The sequence below is a fragment of the Varroa jacobsoni genome, unplaced genomic scaffold, assembly GCF_002532875.2.
Source record: "Varroa jacobsoni isolate VJ856 unplaced genomic scaffold, vjacob_1.0 scaffold_1104, whole genome shotgun sequence".
Taxonomy (NCBI): Eukaryota; Metazoa; Arthropoda; class Arachnida; order Mesostigmata; family Varroidae; genus Varroa; species Varroa jacobsoni.
In genome coordinates this window covers 132,349-153,925 of record NW_019214006.1, presented here as the reverse complement: position 1 = coordinate 153,925, position 21,577 = coordinate 132,349, and the positions used below count along the sequence as shown (strand labels likewise).

The window sequence follows — 21,577 nt, the reverse complement described above, 5'->3', positions numbered from 1 at the left end:
ACGCCCAATGCGGTAAGACGAAAAAAGTAGACCTACGGTCGACGGCAAACATGGGTGCTGAATTTCACAGAAAATCAACTTGCAGTCAGTGATTTCTGTGACCACACTGAAAGCTTCGCCATTTGTGTCATGATAAAGGTGCTCAGGTGAACCGTCACAGACACGTTCCAAATTACTTTCTTATGAAGCAGTATCAACAGGGTTGATAGATCGTTGCAGCCGGTACCCCAGGAAAAAGGATTCAACGCTTCTGTGAGAGAGGTGACATGGAGCGCGATGACATTCACCCCAATGACAATGGACTCGGAGAGGTGGCAAACATGATTTCTCGTTCGCTCAGTTTCACCATTACAGATCTATATTCAAGCTCTGTCACAAACACGAAGCTGGGTCCCTCTCACAGCCTGTCACCGTCCCCGTACACGGGGTTTCGAAAAAAATTCTCTCGCCAATCTCCTTCTGACCGCATATCAAACCATAAGCCGTCGACATCATAAAGCCAGAGAGACTTCTTCAACATATCGACGGTTCCTGATCTCGCCACCCAGCTTGCGAGTGTCACCGTTGGTCCACCGTCCCAAGTGGATCCAGGCGGTCTCGATGAGCAGTTACGATCATGGGGACTCCGAGCAGGAGAGAACCATTAGGTTGGTTCGCGATTTTCCCTAGACGCCTGCTTAAATGTCAACAAACTCTGGCCGATTAATAGTATAATTTTTTTTTGTCCTTTAATGCACAGTAACTTGTCGAACCTGTCAGATTTGCAAATAGTGACAGATTAATTAATAATAATATATTTCTGTCATAGAGCTGTCGTTTGGTAGCCGTTATTGAGTTTTTTGACGGTATCAGTGCGCCCTAAGGTTGAAAAGTAGCTTACTTACGAGAAACTTCAACACCATCTCTATTTCGACTAAAATATCCCCGACAACTTAAAAACTTGACCTGCCAAATGCAGTACCACCCTGTATGAATCCATCTTCTGTAAAAGCTTTATAAACCCTCTTGCTAAGCTACTCTGCATAATATTGATTCGACATTTCAAGGAAGGATCTGACCAATCTCTCTGAACTTTCACTAACCACGTAAGTCTACAGAGGAGGCATTGAATATTCAGTAGAACACAAGCATTCATACCTAGCTTAGCTTAAGAAATCATAGTCGATTATTACGTAGCTTACTTACCATCGAAATCGCTCCTGAACCCTAATCAACAGAGGTTCGTCAAAGGCACATCTACAGTAACACAGTTTGTTATAGTGATTTAAAACTGAGCATTATTTTCAAATCATCGGGTAAAATTTACCAGCATCTACCTCGAAGCCTATCAACTGTGACTCTGGTGGGAGTAAACTAGACCCCACGAGGCTGTTTAAATAGTTCAATGTTGCACCTGCAGTTCTAGAGGCGCATGGCTCTCGCACGCGCATAAAATTCCTGCCTTGTTTTTGTTCTTTTTAGTATTTTTATTTTTAGTATAAGAAATGTATTTCCAGCCGGGGTTCGGCATCAGCTCTGTGTCAAATGGTTTGAGCAATAGCGGTACCTTGTTAATTCAGAGGGTTGCTCTGATGATGTGATATCAACAATGTGGTTGTTTCAATTCAGAAGTGTATGGCTACACACTCTCAGAATAAAAAAAATCTACACAAGAAGAGCTTACTTTCCGATCTTTTAGATAATCTAATCCAACTCAATCGAACTGAATAACTAGGTCAGAGTCTGCTATCGTTGGTCTCACTTTTAGATGGCCTATAATTGAAAATTCCACGATTTACATTAGCATTTATAACGGTTTCATTGTTCTTATGAGGAAACGCATTGACGCTATTAAATAACTACGAAATCGAGTTGCTCATAAGGTTGCCTTGAGATGCGGCCTATGTTATAACTAGTTGACCTCTTCAGCCCCAGACCTCTAGGGTAGGTAACAACGATTCAGTTGTATACTATACTTCGTTAATATTCGGGATAGCATACCTCGCAATCAAAAGACGATAAAGCTTTAGGGGTGGCCCGAAATCGAGATTAAATAATGTTTTCATAAGGAGTCATTCGCAAACATCGGCAACGATAAATTAAAATAATGGTTTATTTACACGCTAACTATAAAAGATGGTAGGGTAAGTATTTAGCACTGTTTAGACACTGCTGAGTATATCTGTATATACATAGGTATAAATAATCTACCTTCTTTAGCGCAGTAAAGTTGCAATCGAAAGTAACTTATGCCATGAATATTTCTTTGTGTTGTATCTCGTCGTTATTTAATTGTTTCTTATAACACTTGATCTGTCCTCCGTTTTTGCAGTGAGGCACGGACTGACCACTGGCAGCCAATTGGAAACGTCGGCGACAAGTTCTTTGTGTTTAGCGCATTCATGGACCGTCGCCGAAACGTCATCAAATACGTCCGTGTCATCGCCGTCGCACGAACGCGATTTACCGATCGCGTCAAGTAAGTACCTGATAGGTATCTGCCGCCCCCGCGGTTTAGCCTTCTCGTTCAGAGCTTAGTAGAGCGCTGCAGTGTGTATCTTGCTGTGCACAATACTTTAGAACTACCTCAATTCATCGTCGTGCTAGGTCGGTATCTTCTGACCTGCCTATCTGGTGTAACCGGTATCTATCTGCTATATATAATGGACCGGATTGTTTCCTCACCTGTTATTGCCACTCCATCACTATATCAGTCGATCGCGCAAAGAAGTGCGAAGTAAGATCCAGATCATCATAATTTGACTCATCCTCGTTGTCGAGTGTATCATCACCATCAGCGACATCGTAAATCAATTCTCGAAAAGTGAAAATACTGTATCTCGGGAACATTTAACGAAACAGTTACATGGTTGCTTCGCAAACATTATGAACTTCGCGAAGTCAGCAAACGTGTTGTACTGATGAAAGAGAATGGTGAAGGTGTTTTATTGCGCACTGTATGGAGTATTGGACACTATAGTTATATAAGCTAATAATTAATTTACATAAGTGTATATATACAAGTGAAATAATCCGCTTAAGAGATGGCTGTCATAACCTTCGGGTTAATGCCTGCTTGCCAAGACGATGCTAGGGGTGCATCGTGAAGTATTGACCGAACCTAAAACATTTCCCGGCCTGGACCGACACGCTAGGTTATCGTGACTGATTGATTTAGCCTCGGTAGATAAAAGCAAAATATGACTTGGCTTCTATTTTCTTCTCCAAATATATTACCGACCGATAAGTGTATAGTAGTCATAGAGAATTTAAGGTATAACTCATTAGGTAATCTAAACTGTAGTAAGTTTTTGATCGTTGATGCAGTCAAATTGAACTAGGCCATTAGAAAGCCCGTATACTTTTAAAGGCAAACACCACCTGCAAGGACTGCAAGGATTTGTTTATATTTGATAATTTCTCAATTCTATGCGCAGTATATATACATATATATATATATATATATATATGTCTGCGAAATATATAATAGTCTGCGAAAGCTACATTTCTACTTCTAAAGACGCCGTCAACAAGTTCAGAGACTACAGAGGCACTTTATCTGGTGGCGTCCTCGGCCTCGATGTCGTTGATCTTCCTGTTTAATCGATGTTAAACATCCTGTTCCGCTGATATGGCCTTTGTGCAGCTATAAAAAGGGGTGAGAACAACGTACCTCTGCTTGTCGCAGCCGCCGCCACCTTTTCTATCGGCTGATTATTACTGAGCTATACATAGTACGTAGATGCATCAATGTATATACGATTAGAGACTATCACAGATAGACGTGCAATAAATCGCCTATTACGAAATAGTTCCTACGAAGGCTCGTACATATACGGTGATGCACATACGGGAAATGCAGTACGGTAAATGAACAGAAAGGTACGCTTTCATACAGTAGCTTGCAAATAATTAGAGCTGCAAGAAGGTATTTTCCTGTAACGTTTTTCTTTGCCCATCTCCGTGGCCGGAATTTCTTCAAATAATTCAAGGCTATTTAGCGGAATTTAGACGTGCAATTGGCTTACGTACATCTACCAACTGGGCACATATTGTTAGGTACTTACATGGATAAGAGACTAGCCCATTTTACTGTGGGCTGAAATGATCCAATCTGTGGAATCGATGCCTTTGCGCACGACTGTTCTATGTACTGAAATGTAATTTGACTAGCAGTACGAAGGAGGGACGTTTGAAAATTTCGAGTTGATAAACTTACTTGTATATCCGACTGAGTAACTTTACAAAGATTCAATCGAGTAATGGGCCAACCAGGGTATTTTCATAGCTCGCTTTTGCAAGTTGCAAGTTGGACCATCGTAAATTCATACGAACTACAAGCCACTTGTGACATGGTAGATTCGTTACCAAAGAGTGACGTTGTGGAAGTGCCAATCGTTCTTGGCTTCCCAAATAAACCGTAAATAAACAATGAAATGAAATCGATGAGCTTAGGGTCAATCTTGATCAACGTTTCTCTGCCATCTTCTTTTCCCTGTGACGAGTATCGCAAGCTGAGAGCTTGAAGAGCGCAGGCGTTGAATTCGTTGCGGTACTGTACTGCTCTCTGAGAACTGCTAGTACACCTTTCAATGATTAGCTTAATTTGCTTGTAAATAGTTAGTATATGGAGCGGCTTGCAAACAGAGCAGTCACCTATAATACGTAGCTGCGTTTCATACCTATTGAGCGTTGTGACATACCAGAGAATGGTAGGAGGGAAGATGGTTGGGCGACATACAATACTAAGCAATCAGTTGCTCAATGGTCGCCAAATACTTTTCATTGAGTTGACCGCCATAGCGTTCTAGTGAAAATAGTTCATCGACTTGTGAGCTTTGACCTTTAATGCGCAACTGAGTTCGAGCTATAATCGACAAGCTCTTCCAATATTATAATAACAGATCACTTTGATCTGTTGTAAGTAAGTGCAAGCTTGTCTGATCGAAAAATAGACGAGCCACTCAAAACAGCTATCTAACTAGGGGTTGGCCTTTAGAAGGAATCTTGTTTGTAAATTGTTCAATAAGCATTGACGCTTTGTTGTTACAACTGGCGTCTCTGACTTCTTATATCAGCTTTCATATGAGCTAGCACAAATATAGTAATATATTGCCTTATATAGCATAGCTACCAACAAAAAGTGCATTACGTTACAGTCGACTCTAAGAAAACTTCAGTTTTATAAGAAAGCCCCGTCCTAGGTCTGATCTGTATCAGTCCTCTCGTTTGTGCATCTTTATTTGCGCTATTTTCAAGTCCCATTCAGTAAAATCTCAGGCAAAAATGCTCCCTTACGAAGGGTGAAGGGCAAGAAGAATCACGAGGAGCTTTGCTGTCGAGTCATGTTAGAGAGACGGCGTCTACCGATCTATATTATGTCCGCGACTATCTGAGGGTTCTTCTCCGATGAGGGGAACCCGCAGACAGCTCCTGTCACAACGACAAGAACGTATCAGGTTTGCTTTTCGATGACATAGGGACGGACACTAGATGATCAGTGGATTCGAAGCCCTTTGTCGAATGATATCAGTAACTTCGATTAGAGCAAATGTTTGGATGTCGACGTGCTCCACTCAGCTTATCGCTAGATTCGTTGAATAGATTGAACAAATTCGTTATAGATTCTTACTCGGCAGCTAGGATTTCTGGCATACAAATATTACCCTTTAACAATGTAGCAAAAACAGGTATGTATATATGGCATGCTTCTTTATATATTTACTTGGAGACCCCTACTTTTCGCAAGCAAGTGCTACTGACTTTCCTCCTTAAGTGTTTGAACCGATTTAGAGTCATGCCAGAAGCTTGACACGTTTCATGTCCGTTTTAAATAGTCTGCCTTCCTCATGATCTCTTCAGCCACCAGTCCCGCGTTGTTCTGTGTGCACCCTTTTGCCTGTGACAAATGATAAACTTTGTGTTGTACCAGGTAATATTGTGGGTTAAGTTCTTCAACAGGAACGATTTGTGTAGAATAAATAACGGCCCTATGTTATGGGAAGTTTATATACTATGACATTTTATGTGTAATCATATGTCTATACACGTGTCAGTTATCCTATTATACGCTTACCATTGGAGCGTAACATATAATTATCTATTGTTATAAAATTAGAATACATAGACACTTGTGTAACGTTCACTGGCAAAACAATAATTAGGAAACAACTATTCGAGCGAAAGACTAGTAGAAAGATACACAGAAGAAGCTATATTTTACACATCGACGTAGTCACCCTTGTAACTGTCGTATGCACACCCTTGGGTGACCATCATGCAAATAAGTGTTCGCCTTCGGCTGTCTTTTCTGTGGCCACTCTGACAGTGAGAAGCCTTAATATCTATACGTCGAATTTTTAGCTGATGTACTTCGAATGGTCGTATCGTAGAAGTTTTTTTCTCCGCGGCTGTGGAGCTCCTAGGGCGTAGATTCCTCCGTCTTTCTTTTTATTACTGCTAGCATGGTAATACTGCATAGAAGGGAGTAGCGTCAGTAGCAACGGAAAGTTGCTGGCGAAGTCGCGTTGGATGAGGTTCTCAAAAATCGCTCTGCCGAGCAGAACGGGACTCTCGATGGATTCTCTAAGCGGGTCCTCTTTGCTGTTTAACAGTTACGACCGGATGAGCAGCTACTACTACTGCTGGTTGCTTTTGTCCGCTTTGATGGTTGCTCGATGGGGGTTGAAGATGCCATCAAATAAATGACGTTGTAGTCGTTTTAGGATCAGGACTTGAAAACGGTCGGCATCTAGCCTATTGGATGGGTCAAGATACTGGTGGGAAAGGAAAGGCCCTATAGGTTTAGGGCTGTACTGACCACTACAATGCAATTCTCACTAGCTTATGACACTGCAACTCCTACAATGTTCGACGCTGAACGTTCATTTTTTCTTCTTTAAGACTTGAATGAAATCTTCCCAAAAATGTCTCTTAGAGATTTAGCAAGGCTGGCCAAGTCTAAACCATTTTTTTAGTCCAATGACTATTCGGGGCGGCGTAAGATCACAAAGCGACACTTGTGGTACGTAGAAAAGATTGGCGACTGAAATCTAGGATTTGGTAATAGGGATCTTGTAACCTGTATCCATAAGTTTTCTAGTGTCCGAGCCTTATGATACACATCAACACGACTTCTGAACAAGGTTAGATAACAGAGCGCGCGGGAGAAAAACTTGGCATAAGCTCGTGCGCTTTTTTGATTTTGTTAGTTTTCGGATTCTGACCCGCACAGGGGTCCTGCCGTACGTACTTTAGTAGGGGCTCAAGCCGCCTTTTCAGAAATTTATGTAGCGAATTTGAGTCTTCGTTACGAGTTACTAAAGATGAAACTATTTTACTGGATGGTGGCACATTTACGCATAAACACTTGCGGCATATGACCCTGAAGAAAGGACTAAGCGTTCCATCTCTTTCAAGTAGGCCCCAAGCTTAGCTAGGCATTGTAACTTTGATTTGATCTTCCTCACACTTAACACGTATTTTAGGCAGGACAATCGTAACACAAGCATATGAAGAAATGGAAGTACCGATGATCGGAGGCATCCTCAAATCTAGTTTGCTATATCCTGCCTCCATTTGACTACCACGCGCTCTTCGAAATAAAGCCTCGTAGCCAAACGGCCATAGCTGTATATCGCTCTAGATTTTATCCAGGCATATGTTTCATCCTATTACCGAACCTGCGGATATCGTATCAGTTGTCAGAGGGTGAATGATGAATCAGCCTTCTGCGCGTATCTAGAGGACGGCTTACTATAGTTACTCATAGTTATGATGATATATCAAATGGTCAAGGCACATTTTACTAAGAAGGTTAATGGGACAGAAATGTCGCACGAGACAATTTTATTCGCGACAAGCTTTAGCTACTGTCCGCAAAAAGTGCCGAATCCAATGGAAGAACTACGGAATTTTCGCTCCGCACTAACTAGTTTGACCATACATACATAAAAGGCATTCTGTGTTGTTCGGTATTAAGTGTGCGACGCTAATTCGAGGTTTCATTCAAAAGGTCAGTTAGTTAACTCATTGTGTCCCATGAGCAATCCCAGCAATAACCAAGCGGCCAAGAATGGAAATAATTAACGAATGCTACGACAGGGGCCAAAACAATAGAGCTTTCAAGGGAGTCGTTTTAAAGTGTTCTAGACGACAGGATAAACCTACCCGCCACCGAAACTGATGCCATGCGCGACAAGCGAGCTCTGAGCCCCAGAACTTTCTCTGCGGTAATGAAGCTGTTCCGGCAAAGCGAACAAAGCTGCGTGAGCGAGGTGGCCCCGAGGCCGCACAGGCCGGAAACGTAACGGTCTCACATGAAGATGAGACATTTGAGAAGAAGGGCACGTTGTAGAAAAGCTCTCTAAGGGAAACTCGACCACCAGATGCCTACCAGCAACCGCTGAGACCCGTTACCATCAAGTAGGGAACGACTGTGGATTCAACTTACCTATGAGTGTCGGTATAAATGCTTCCTTGTCGGTAAAAATGACCACTCATTTTGAAGAGATTGACCCAATACTAAGCAGAACACCTTAAGCTGTTTATACTTGGGTTTAATAGATGGTGTTTACTGATGCTTCTTGCATCAAAAAAAAATACGTTTTTAGCAAAAGCGACAAGTTGACAATAGTCTGATGCCAGCACATATTTTTTAACCGCTTTATAGTGCTAGCATGGTTCCGTCGATTCCTCTCTCGCGGATATTTTCCTAGCAACTTTCATGCTGTCGGCTTCTTTTTCCTCTTTTTTTGCCCGTGTACACACCTTCTCTCCGGTTAAAGCCCAAAGAACAGAATTAGCTTTCGTACCTAAAAAGCCTATGCCACTCCGTAACAGGAACAAGTCAATGAAACGAAAGAAGAACGGCCCGAATGTCTTTTACGCCTTTTTGTTTGCTCTGTCATCCGTCTAAAATTTTGCTGTCTTATCCATTCAAGGTTATTTGTTGTCCTTTTAGGCGCAAGCTTGACTTGGTTCGATTCTGTTCCCTGTAATGTATTTATTTGCGTGCCCTGTACCCGTTGGCCTCGCCCTTCCCAGACATCGTCCGTTATTCCTGTTTTCCCTTTTGTTTCGCACGTGTCAGGGTAATGTTAGTTTTTATTATGTTTTTTTTTTTATCTTTCTTGTTTTATTCCTTTCTTCTTCGCGGTCGGATTGCTCCTTCGCTAACTGTCTTCCAGCCCCGTATGCCTCAACTCATCCTCTTTTACGTCTTCTAGTTCGTGTCTCCGCACTCTTCTTGCTATCTTTCTTCTCTTCTATCCACTACCTTTAAAATCAATTGTACGTCCTTGTGTCATACCACGCTGTCTTCTGTATTGCCTGTATTATCGAGTGTGGTGTGCACGGTTCTGTCAAGAGTCACGTGTAAGTCAACAGTAAAAGACGATAATACAAAAAGAAAGCTTATTTGGATTCAGTTTCGTTCTTTCGCAGTTCAATCACTCGATATAAAAGAACGAACCTGTGCTCGTTCATTAGCTGGCATTTTGTTTTTAGTTGAAACGTTCATACCAACAAATGTGTATTAATTCAACGCATTTAATGTTTATTGGAAAAATGCACTTATTGAAATTAGGCAGCGTTGCAGCACATTTTGAGGAAATTGTTCTTTCCAACGAGCCTTTGAAGTACGATCGCAAACTCGATCTTTCAAATATCCGTAATTAGGCCTCATTCATTGCGAAGGGTAAAAATAGCACCTTGCATCGGGCAACGGCCCAGAAAAAGAGCTTTCTACTACGAAGATTTGAGAACTTATATAAAAAAAACAAAGATGTAACCTATTTCGCGCAAGAAAAATCTTGATTAGTATTATTGATGAGGCTTCTTTTGGACGCTGAGAATACGCATCATAATGATCTATGATCATTTCGGCGGCAGCATCTAGAATTGCCAAGTCATTTTAACATACGTAAAACGTATTGTTATCATTACCAATGAATTTTACTCGATCAATCAGAAGTATAGAGACGTTCAATATTGAATATTTATGACGATGGTGATGATTTATTGATTAGATAATAAGTGAAAACGACATCTTAAAACTTGAGCTTTATCTTATCGCAAGACTGGGCCGACCAAAATCTTCTTACGATTCCGTCGATTGTGAAATGTCTTCTATTGATATTCTTGATAAAGCTATCGCACGTTCGTTAACAACAATAAGGCTCAGATAGCTTACCAGAATTGTAAGAATCGGTTTAGCGCTACAACTTGACTTGTAGCTCAAACATACAATTCAAGATGGCAGCTGGTACAAACATTCATAACAAACCTCGCAAGTATCGCAGTAATCCTGAGTACGCACTGGTCTGATTGAATTTGCCGTATTCCTTTGATTAGAATGATTAGAAAACTGCTATAGTCAGAAAGCACGCAACATACGTACCCTGGGCATTTACGGGTAGCGAAGTGCCTGTTTTCCCTACGTTTTCCATTTGGGTCTTCGCCTCAAAGGACATGAAGGAAAGTAGCACATTTTTTTTTTCATTTATCACCGACGCAATATAGGTTCGACGCTGTTAAATTCAGCGAGTCTCTTTTTTCATGTTAAGTGGTTCACTTCTCTATAGTAGATTATTCGGCAGCAGGCACATATTCTGCGCCCTTCAAAAAACGTTTCTTGTTTAAAAAAAATATTATTATCGCCGAAATTATTTTGGGATGGAAGATGACTAGTTGGCATAAACGACAAGCATGTGTCATCTCCTTTATAGATTTTGCCTTTACACCCTTTCTCTACAATGTCGTTATAACAAGATGCAGCACAGACAGGTAGCCTCGAACGCATACAAATGCTCTGTGCTATCCGCTGTGCATAAATTTTCTCTACGGACTTTTTATTTCAGTTCATGCGACTTGGCAATATTGTTAGTTAGTCGCAGTCCGTAGCCACTGCAGATTCTAAGAAAGTTACGCTGGGGTGCTCGGTAACGACGGGAAAGGTAGCGGACGTCGGCACAATGTCGTTGTTGACCGAGCATAAACTCCCAATTGACCGCTATGGCACTATGTTGTTGTTACTGTCGATCGATGGCACAGATGCACTCGCACGTCAATACGTGAGGTTCGAAAGGATATTTTCCATGTCGCTAAAACCAGCTGGGACAGTGGCACAGCAATAAGGGTCGCTGGCGATCGCCTACACGGGCACCAGCAATAGCAACAACAAGAGAAGTCTCAATATCAACATTGTTGTTGCAAGAATAAAGGAGGCTGAAGCCAGCACCTAATGGCTGTTAGATTGAACGGGTACACTGATTTTCAATGGATTATGCAGCCTGTATCATAACGTGTTTATTTAAAGCTGACCCTGATTCCTACTAGAGCCTGTGTTAAGGTTCTCGGATGTCACGTGGTTGTGTAGGTTTGTATTGTAATCCGTGTAGGCTGCTCGAGATCGTCAATGGCCATTCAAATCGAAAACATAGAAGGAGGTCGGTCGGCTAAATTCACTCGTACGACGTTACCATTAGATGTCCCACCGCCATTTGTTCTGTAGCACCTAGATATCGTACATGTTCTCGTTTGTTGAGTTAGTGACATTTCATCAAGATGAGGACGTGTTCTTCTGGATATTCGCAGAGTAAACCGGTCCTATTGAAACCTCGTTTTTAAAGGAACTATTTACGAAGATTTTGTTTCTCCATTCCATTGTAATTAACTCAACTACATTTTGTTATCCTGTCTCTAGTCTATTGGTTCTCAATGCACAGATGTTGAAACTCAAATATAATATTTGCATAGCATGCAAGATTTCCTTATTGACTAAGTCACCTAAGTGCTGAAAGAGGCTCAAAGTAACGGAAGCTTCAATCAGTATTGCCCTTAAGGATCGATCCCTACTCAAGGGCAATTAGGCCTGTCCACAGTTGTATAGGGGAAACTTTTGTGGTAGCATTCGACATAGCAGCAGCTGTTAAGTGGAGGGACGGAGACTGCTTGGTCCCGTTCAGTCATGAGCGACACAGATCGGCAACGTAAGTATTGATCAATTGACCGAACTATTGCACCGTACCTCATATCAGTTTTCGTTCTTGAAGGCTCGTAAGCCTACAGTCTAAGGCAAAATAGCGAGACTGTGTTGGATTTGTGTGAAACACCCTGACAGAAATGCCGAACTACGAGACAAAGGGGCATAACTACATGTATTTCAGATAAAACGACTTACAGTGATTACTGAATATAGCTCTCGAATCGCCGCGCACTAATTTTAGGACGGGACTGTGGATCGTTCAAAAAGTCGCGCTTACTTTTTAGAAACATTTTTTAGCCTGGCAGAAAAATATTGTAAGATATGTAAGTGTGGCTGTCGGCGATTTGGGCTAAAAAGGGCGGACCCGTCTAGCAAGCAATAATGATACCATAGAACTTTGCTTATACCAGGACAGAAATGTTATTATGCAAACCTGATCAGGGGGAATAAAATGATACTGCATGTACAAAGGGCGAATAGAATTCTTCTTCTTCCTCATGATATTCAAAGTCTTTGATTTTCAGTTTAGAGTATATATACAGATACTCTGTATGCATGTATATATATATATACATATATATATATATATATATATATATATATATATATATACACACTGTGGCTCAGTGTATGTAAGGCACGTCTTTATGACGGTTGCATTTTCTGCATTCGATAGAAAAAAAGACATGCAGAATATTTATGTATGGAATCTTTCTTCACTTTTTTTTTAATCAATTCCTTGGGAACTAGTAATTGTGGATTTATTTAGTTAAATAAATATGCGATGGACAGTGGAAAAATTATATATCGGGAGAGAAAATATAACTATGTAAGACCGCAAACATGAGTTTAATCCCACGTTGGAGTCTGCATATTCCGCTAGTATCCAATCTAGCGTATCAGCGCCCATTCATTCTGCTCTATCAGCATTTGGATAATTGTAGAAACCCATCCGTATAATTATCCAGTATTATATTGTTCTACCATATGTATAGAGGCTTTACGGGCCACGAATATATGTATTTCTCTATCGTCTCCGTGAATACTCTATTAATACTTGACGCGGTAAGACAGACAGTAGCTATCTTGGTGCTGCTAGATAGGAATACGCTAGCGACTATGAAATCGTATTGTCGAACTTGAAATTTCAGCTAGTAGCATGCTTGCTTCTAACGGACTACCGTGCGCGTTTACTACCGTACATGATCCTAAATATCATTTATACACGATGCGCGATACGGGATACGAAATAGAACTGGTAAGGTTACAAGTGTGCCATTTATTGTACCCTGATGCATGAAGACTGTATACCTCTTCAGTAAGGAGGAAAAGAATAGGGAACGGCAACTGCTGGTTGTGGATCATCGCCGATAGAAAAACAGCCCGCAATTCTTGCTGCTGCACGATCGATTCAGCTGGGTTATCGAGCAGGATCCAGGCAGCTAAACTGTACTCAATGACGGCAGCATTTAACTCTTTATCGTCATCATTTAGCAGAAACAGCTGTAACAGAGTTGCGAGGCGGGGAAGTAGAAGAAATTGCAGTACCACCAGTCTGGCGTGTCAATCATGTATTGACTTTTGAATAATAACGCGCATCTCTCAGTACCTTTGTGCCAGTGTTAGCCCGCCCCATGCTACCACGTAATGCCTAAAACAGTATCTGTCTAGCGGATGTAGCAGGGCAGTGGCGTTTCGGAATAACAAAACACACTTTATGCACACATTGTCATTCAATGAAGAGTAGGGGAATAGTAAGTCCAAACGCTGAAGGCACGATAAGGTGTTAGGTCTTCCTCTAGCCTATAGTGATAAACGGTCGGCAACTTTACCCTTTCCGTTGACGTTTCTCTAGATTAGTTTACCACACTTTGTGAGATTTTTCTGATGACTACGCTTTGCTAGGTTTGATTTATATTGGACCTTCTTAGAACAGTATCATTGTCGCCACTCATCATGGATTATTTAGAGTTTCATGATGCTTTGTTCGTTCTTTCCTTTTAGTTAGGTCATTGGATTAACATATAGCAAGTGCCGATGAGAACTACGGAATTCTTCCACAATGTCCAAGATTGCCATTGTTTATGTCTGCCCTCGTATCTGCTTTGTTAGCACTAAGACGCATATCGATGTCAGGTAGCATTTTTGCTCTTGTTGTTTATGGCGCTTCTTACGATTGGCTCACGCCAAATTACAAATATGTCCACATCGATAATCGAATAAATCAGACCTCAACGTCGAACACGGACAGACATCTTGAGCAGTTAGTGCAAGCGATGGCGCAGCCATCTCGTGTATTACTTCGATGTCAATGGATAAACATCCAATGTCAACAATCTGTCGTTGTATAGGTACGCTTTAGGTAGTCATCGTTGGGCAGCATGTCTGATAGATAATTTGACCATCGGTTGATTGTCTCCTCTCCGCCGTTCTCATTACCCGCTGCTAATACCACAACTGAAATTTTACTTTTAACAATATCTACGAAAAAGACCGAAAAATGAAAGATGTGATTAAAAATTGGCCACCAAAGTCACTAATGGCGGCCACTACATGGACGAAAATCCGGTCCTATCCGTTGCTTGGTGCTACGCAGGCTCACAAGTATACGAGTTGGCCGACCGACGCTAGATGACAGCGCTCGGCTTTTGTCTTGGCTCGGTTCTGCTACCATTGTCGCTGATAGCAGCAGCGGTTGCCATGGCAACGGCAGTAGCGTCGGCAGCAGCTGAGGCGACTGTTTGTCGGCACAAAGTACACATTTCTCGGAAGCTTTTCGTACTTCTTCCCAGTAATATAATTAGAGTGGACCATCAACGTTGTTTTTTCGATGTCGTGCCAGCGTCGCCGTGTCGCTAGAGTCAGTATTGCACTGCCCGCTTTCCTCTTTCCTCTTCTTCTGAATATGGAACAGCAGGAGCGCTAGTAGCAGCTTGTTCGGTCGCCGTGTGTTGAAATACTTTGCTTTTCCATTCAAGCATGTTTGTAAGTCCCTTTCAGTATGGTTTGTTTGTGTACGTATGCTGCATTGTATCCTTTAGTTCTCTCTAGTTCCCCTTGTTCGTATCAATTTGTTCTTTTTCTACTCCCTCCCGCCGCCCTTACTTCTGTCTTTCCGTTCATTACGGTAAAGTGGAAGCAAAGTACCGTACGGGATTATAACAATTACACGTTTTCTGCTTCTGTTGGTAGAGCCGAAATAATCTACGTCTGTTGCTTACGTTTTGCTCTAATTCTGCAGCCCTGAGAAGCGCTACAATGTCCTGTTTGGATACGTTTAATACCTCTCTTTTTTCTCTCATCCCAGGTTTAATATTGTACCACTTACAATATAATACCGCCTGGAAGTTTATTACCATTATTAGTTATCAGATATCAAATGGTGAGTGTGATGTAGGTTATCACGGCAATAATGCTGGTAATTTCTATTGTCAAAACAATTTCTCGTACCGTTACTACCGGTCTTCTAGCACCATCGACGTTTGGCTTGGTCTTTGCCGCAAGCTTGCAGCATGGAAGCATGGAAAGCTAATGGAACACTAAAATTGTATTTGCAATGTGGCAAACGGCTAACGTTGATGTTTTTTAGCAGTCGCTACAAAGAAAAGGCCCACTTGCTTTTGTAGCGGGAATAACAATTAACAGTTGCCGGCTGTAATACAAACGTATTTGTTTGTGTGGAGATAGTGCAAATGATAAAATATTTGAAGTTGCGGCGGAGTTCGTCGGTCAAAGCACACTCACCTACGTGTTTATTTTGTTAATGATAAATTATTGATTTGAAAAAAGTTTTTTCCTGTTTCACCTGGATCAAAGGTAGGGGAACTTGCATCGAGGAATTCGCGACTTTCCGCATAGAATATAAGCGTTGCTTTCGCATCCTTCGGTCGCTAATACCCGAAATTACTATCAACAACAATGTTTCTGTACGCTTTGACTTAATGGCGCTCCTTGTTACTACGGCAACGGCCGAATTCCGTACATTTATTGCATACACAATTGTCATTACCGTGAGTGTTAAACATCGACGTTATTGTCATTTGCATTCTCATCAACGTAGTATTACATAGATGAAACAAAGCCTGGATATTTGCGCCTTTCAACCTGCGCCAACAATAATAACCTTACTAGATTATACAGTCGGAGGCATCTACGATATGAGCAGAATTCATATTTGCAATACGCACCTGTGCAGGCTTCACATTTAGGGTTATTGGCGAATATTCATGAGGAGATGGAGTGTACACTGTGCTGATTCCTTCTGATCGCGAGTCAGTTTGGCCTAGGCGTTGGCTCACATGGTTACTGTTAAATCTGCACAGGTCAGGCTGGCCGAGGCTCAATAAATTGAGTTCATAGCTAACACGCAGAGGAAAGAGGGAAGGACATTGAAAGGTTTCTTTGAGAAGACGAAGGAAAAGTCGTCCGTAGCAAAGGCCACGAACACTTTTACAGAGCGACCTCATGTCCAGCTTTACGACTTGACTCGCAAGGACACCAATGAAGCCCAGAAGGGGATAATCGGTCTCAAGGTCAATCCAGCACGACAACAAGCGTATAATCTCGAATCGTAAAACAACTATAGGGAGACTTAAAGAAAGGAAGCGACCGGACTATGAACGCCAGCGAAGGACATCAACAAGATCCCTGCGTCCTGCCCGCCATTCATCTTACTAAAGGCGATTTCCCAAGACAGCAGCTTTCGTCCTTCTTTTCGTAAAGAAGGTCGGTAAGTGGCGGCCTGCTTGCTGATGTCACGACTGTTAACATTGACTATGCAATACAACATCTAAGGACTGAAGGAAGGGTTACAGGACCAGAAGCAGGTCGATAGCTACAATAGATTGCACGAGCGGTGCATTAGGAAAATATTTTTAGGTAGTGTATGGGGCGCGAAGCACGGACGTGTGAAAGCATGTACGAGTAACTCTAGTCCATTGATCTTACCGTTTACGTCTTTCATCCTATTTTTTCATACCGAAGTGAAAGAATTTTCAAGTGAGACTCATCTTCGGCTGACTCAACGGAGTTCTTGCAACTGTTCACGAATAACGGGCCAAACTGCTGGCTAATCGTTGTTAAACTTTATCGCCTGCAACATTTCTTTTCAATGTAGCATCCACGTAAACTCAGGAAAACCGATGGAAAAGGTAGAAAAATTAGGCGAGGACGACAGTGGTGCCAGTGGTGAGAAAAAACAGAAACGGCAGCAAAGGAGAACCAGCAATGCCTATATCTAAATGGATAAGAAGAGGATCAGTCGAACAACGGAGCGAAAAAAACAGGAGAACGAGACTTCTGATTACTGCTGCCGCTGATATAACCGCTCGGTAGATCCACAAAGCTCACTATAGGTAGTATTCCCAGTACTGCTATTGCAATCCGTCACTGCTAACAAGCGTATCCACTTGTTCTCGTATCGGTTGCAGGCCGTCTGATCAGTCTTTCCGTGACCAACTGGGCCTTTTTCCGTGCCTGCAGAGGGTTTACGTTACGAATGAAACGATAGTGAAATGTGGCATTGCAGACCATGTAACGAATTACGGTATTACTTTTAATGTCTGACATCTTTATATGTTCCATATACGTTAGTATGTCTGCGTTTTGTAAGCTTGCCAACAGAAGAGAGTAAGCGATTTTAATCTCTCTCAGGGAGATTCTCAGGGGCCTAATGGGAGAAACCTAGTCCCGGATCTGATAGAGCGACCACGGAATGATGCTGTTCCAGCAGTACCATGTTTATGAGAGACTGCACGGTGGACCGTCACAGTTTGAAACCACTTGAAAAATATCAGAATCAGGAAATCAAAAGACGTTTGGGTATCGTCCTTGTCGGTCTCACGAAGTTAATCTTGAAAAAGTAGTCGCCTCTTGCAGGACCGGGGCAAGTTAAATGGGCGTTGTCGAGACATTTGTTATAGGATGAAAAATGGAATGCAAGGATATTGGAGGACGCAACCTGTCTGATAACGAGGATTCGTTAGTTCAATTGCACTCGCTTTTCGCACAGTGATCTTCCTGAGAGATTCTTCTTAACGTTAGTTGTGTGTAACAGTTACATACACCTCGCTGTGTCAATAGCATTACGTACTAGGCCTGAGTTTTAAGAATCACCGTTCGCTAGTTAGATGTAAGTAAGAGTTACATAAACGGATTAAGTTTGTATATAACGATTTCAGCACGACAGACACCATTTTCAGCACCATGACCGTCGCTCTATGGATCAGTTTATCTTCATTGTGAGCGGAAGACCATTAGGCAATCGGTTAAACGTACCAGCCCCTTCTGGGTGAGGAAAAAGCATCCAACTTCTGCCTTGAAACAAACACTTTCGTCGCGTAAAGAAAAACAGTGAAAAAGAAAGCAGCAGAGCATCCTGAAAGTACAACCTCGACCTGACAGCGACTGTGAATCTTTCAACGACAAAAAGGCCCTATTACCTGTAACAAAGGGTTAAGAAACAGGATATGTTAAATGGGCCGGAAAACAATACTATTAAGGTAATGGTTCACACATCGCACGCGATGTTGTGCTCCGTATAATAAGTAAAATCACCATTTAACCACCAATTTCGCTTTGCGGAATATATGCTTTTAGACCGTCTAACAATATGTCGAGGCCGAATATAATATGTTCGCCAACTATGCACTTCAAAGAGTTACTCCTAATTGAAAACCTTCTCTGATTCTATGTGATTTTTGGTGCCCAGATTCAGCGCTATGTGCGACAGATCAGTGTGATTCTAGATGAATACTGTTAACGTGAGGGAAAAATTTGTAAGGCACTTTTAGGTCGAGAGTGATGTGAGGGTACAGAAAAAAAAACTGAGGCTGTTACAAGCCCTGCACCTGACTCATATCTCAATTTCAGTTCCTGATAATCTTGTGCATTTGAAGCCATTTGTCAACAGGCAAACGAGTTTACCTCTGTTTATCACCACGCAGATATTTATTTTTCTTTAGTAGTAAATAACAGGCCATGAGGTCCAAAGATCGGGCAGTTGCTTTTTTCAATACCTTACACAAATTGTTCTGCCATAGCAGCAACGCCACGGCGATTTTTGGTATTAGTGACACATGGCAGTCCATAGATTCAGTAGGTCCTTGCATGATCTTCGATTTCTTTACCCACATGTAATTTACGGCAATGCATTGTACGCGAAACAACAAAGGTTCTTTTATGATTTTCGTAAGCCATCATGTGTTAGTTACTGCGGATTGTTAGGGTATCGTCATAAACCAAAAAAGGAAGTAATCGATGCTTGAGCATGCTAGGAGCTCACCAAGCAGAGTATCGGGCGGCACAGAAAGCTCATACTTTCGTTGTTGGTGCTGAAGATGGTATTCTAGCATTTTTCATTGATATTATCATTATTTCATTCAGCCTTTTTCTTTGCTATCAGCCCTATCCCGTATCCAAAGAGCACAGTATTATTCCGTACGTTTCTCAAGTTCGTCCCCTTCACTCTGTTTGAATCCGAATGGGGACTGGAAAGTTGTCATCGAGTCCAGTGTTCAGGTCTGACAGTTTTTGCTAACTTTAAAGTAGTAAATGGAATAGGAGCAGCCGATGTGGCGGTATTTTGCCGCCCTGCTGTGATCCATCGTCGGACAGAGTCCAACTCCAAAATTGTACTCAGTCGTACCGTCGCGCGATTACTATGCCCGTGAGCAAGAGCAGCAGGAAATAAAGAATTTGAGAGAAAATTTGGAACCGTTACTTAGATCGTTAGCTAAATCGAGAAGCTAGCCAGCAAATGGAATCTTTGTTAGCCTGAAAATCTGTTGAATATCGATCGTGAGTAATACATATAGTGCGTGTCTGGGTGAGTGCGATATAGTGAGCCCGGTTGGACGAATTGTGGAAATGGTAACGGCATTCTAACCTGTTTTGCCAACCCGGAGAAATTAGACAGGTGGCTAAGAAGAAGAAGAAGAAGAAGAAGAAAATCAACAAACAGTAACAATCGTAAGCCCAATAAAATCTTCTAGCGATGGGATGGATGTTTGCGACAAAACGTCTCAGTTTCCGTTCTTGGAGCTTTTTCGCCATTTTCGTACAGTGCCTTCACTTAACAGCCTCTTGCCTAATGTCTTCAATGAATTTCCGCACTACTATCGTTTTTCGAAAAACAAAAATTTGATCACTGAGCATTGAAAAAATTTTGAACTTATCTTTCTCGAGGGAAACCAACGAGTTTGCATCTGTAAGTTTTCAAAAAACTAATGTATTCACCAGGCAAACTTCGATTGTGAGCGGCACCTACTTCAACTACTACTTACGTCTACTTAGCTTTAGAGCCCGCCCCCGGATTTACTCATACGTTAAATCATGTATAGATATATATAGATATATATATAAGTGAAGTTATTTGATAGTTGCAAAAAAAGCTCTTACTTTTATACCATCAAATAAGCACCTTTAAGCCGCCCTGTATAGATGTGATGCGAACATCTAAAATCGCATTCTGTTCTGTTGCAAGCTTTATTTCTTTGTTTCCTGCCTTGCATCTTAAAGTTCGAATTATCTGCTGGTCAGTGTCTAGGGCTGTTCAAGCACCGCTGTAAATTGGAAGCAGGGTGACGTGAACTTCGTTGAACTCATTGAAGCCAGAACCAATTATATTAGCCGGTCCGATGTTTGTATCATCACCACGCTTTTGCTGAATGGGTTCTGTAACGCCAGCAACCAACTGCTGATAAAGCTACAGCAGATCCAGTGACCATAGCAACGCTAAGCAAGCGTGTTACCTATTAAGTTATTATTACCTATTAAGGCAAAAGTTCGTATTCTCCCTGTAATAGTGTCTTCTGCCCTAGACAGAGAGCTCGACTTATGTCGGGATACGTTACGTACAACCCACAAAGTTCCGTTTCGTGTCACATATATTTCTTTGAGAGCTGATAGTGTATAATGCTTAACTTCGACCTAGCGACCGTAAAATTCGAATGTTAGCCCCTATTTTAAAGAAGCCGATTAAGCTGAGACAGAATTCATTACAATACGATGACTGATTTTTGGTAGTGGGCAACATTCCGTTTGCCGTCTTGAGCGCTGGTTCTTTCATTTGGATCCGTTCTCGTCAAAAATCAGAATAAAAGTTCGGCCAGCAATCGTTGCCCTACATTTTTGTTTAATATACACCATAGCGGGTTGTCTCTGTCTCGTGCTACATTCGCTATGACTTCGCCGGCTTGTAGTGGTAAAACACCAGTAACAAGGGGAGGGATTTACGAACAGAGACACGGGCTGAAAGAGGAAGAGGCTAGGGGATTAAAAGTTAAATAAGGTACAAGTGGCAGCATCGAGAAGCGCATAGCACATCATTTTATTTGCGTTTCCACAACAACAGAAGCAGTAACAGCGCTAGAAGTCGGCGAGTATCCGTACGACAGACGAAAATTGATGGAGCGTCAACGTAAACAATGCGAATGTTCGTAGAAATTCCTTGTCGCCCCACATACTTACCACATAGTTATTTCTTCGTATTGCTTTGCTTGCTTCATCTGTCTGCTCTACTTCATTTTCGGTCTAGCACATGAGCGATGGCTGAAGGCTGCACCTGGCGGAGCGCTGAAACGCAACACTGTCAGGAGAATGACGATAGATTAC

General features: G+C 41.9%; 1 protein-coding gene across 1 annotated transcript in view; it reads left to right on the top strand.

The window, feature by feature from the left end:
* Positions 1–21,577, top strand: part of LOC111266625 (uncharacterized) — a 111,683-nt gene that overhangs the window by 20,825 nt on the left and 69,281 nt on the right. Inside the window, exon 2 of the mRNA XM_022844262.2 lies at positions 2,312–2,458. Within this exon, the coding sequence (XP_022699997.1) occupies positions 2,312–2,458 (147 nt within the window). The remainder of the gene's footprint in view (positions 1–2,311; positions 2,459–21,577) is intronic.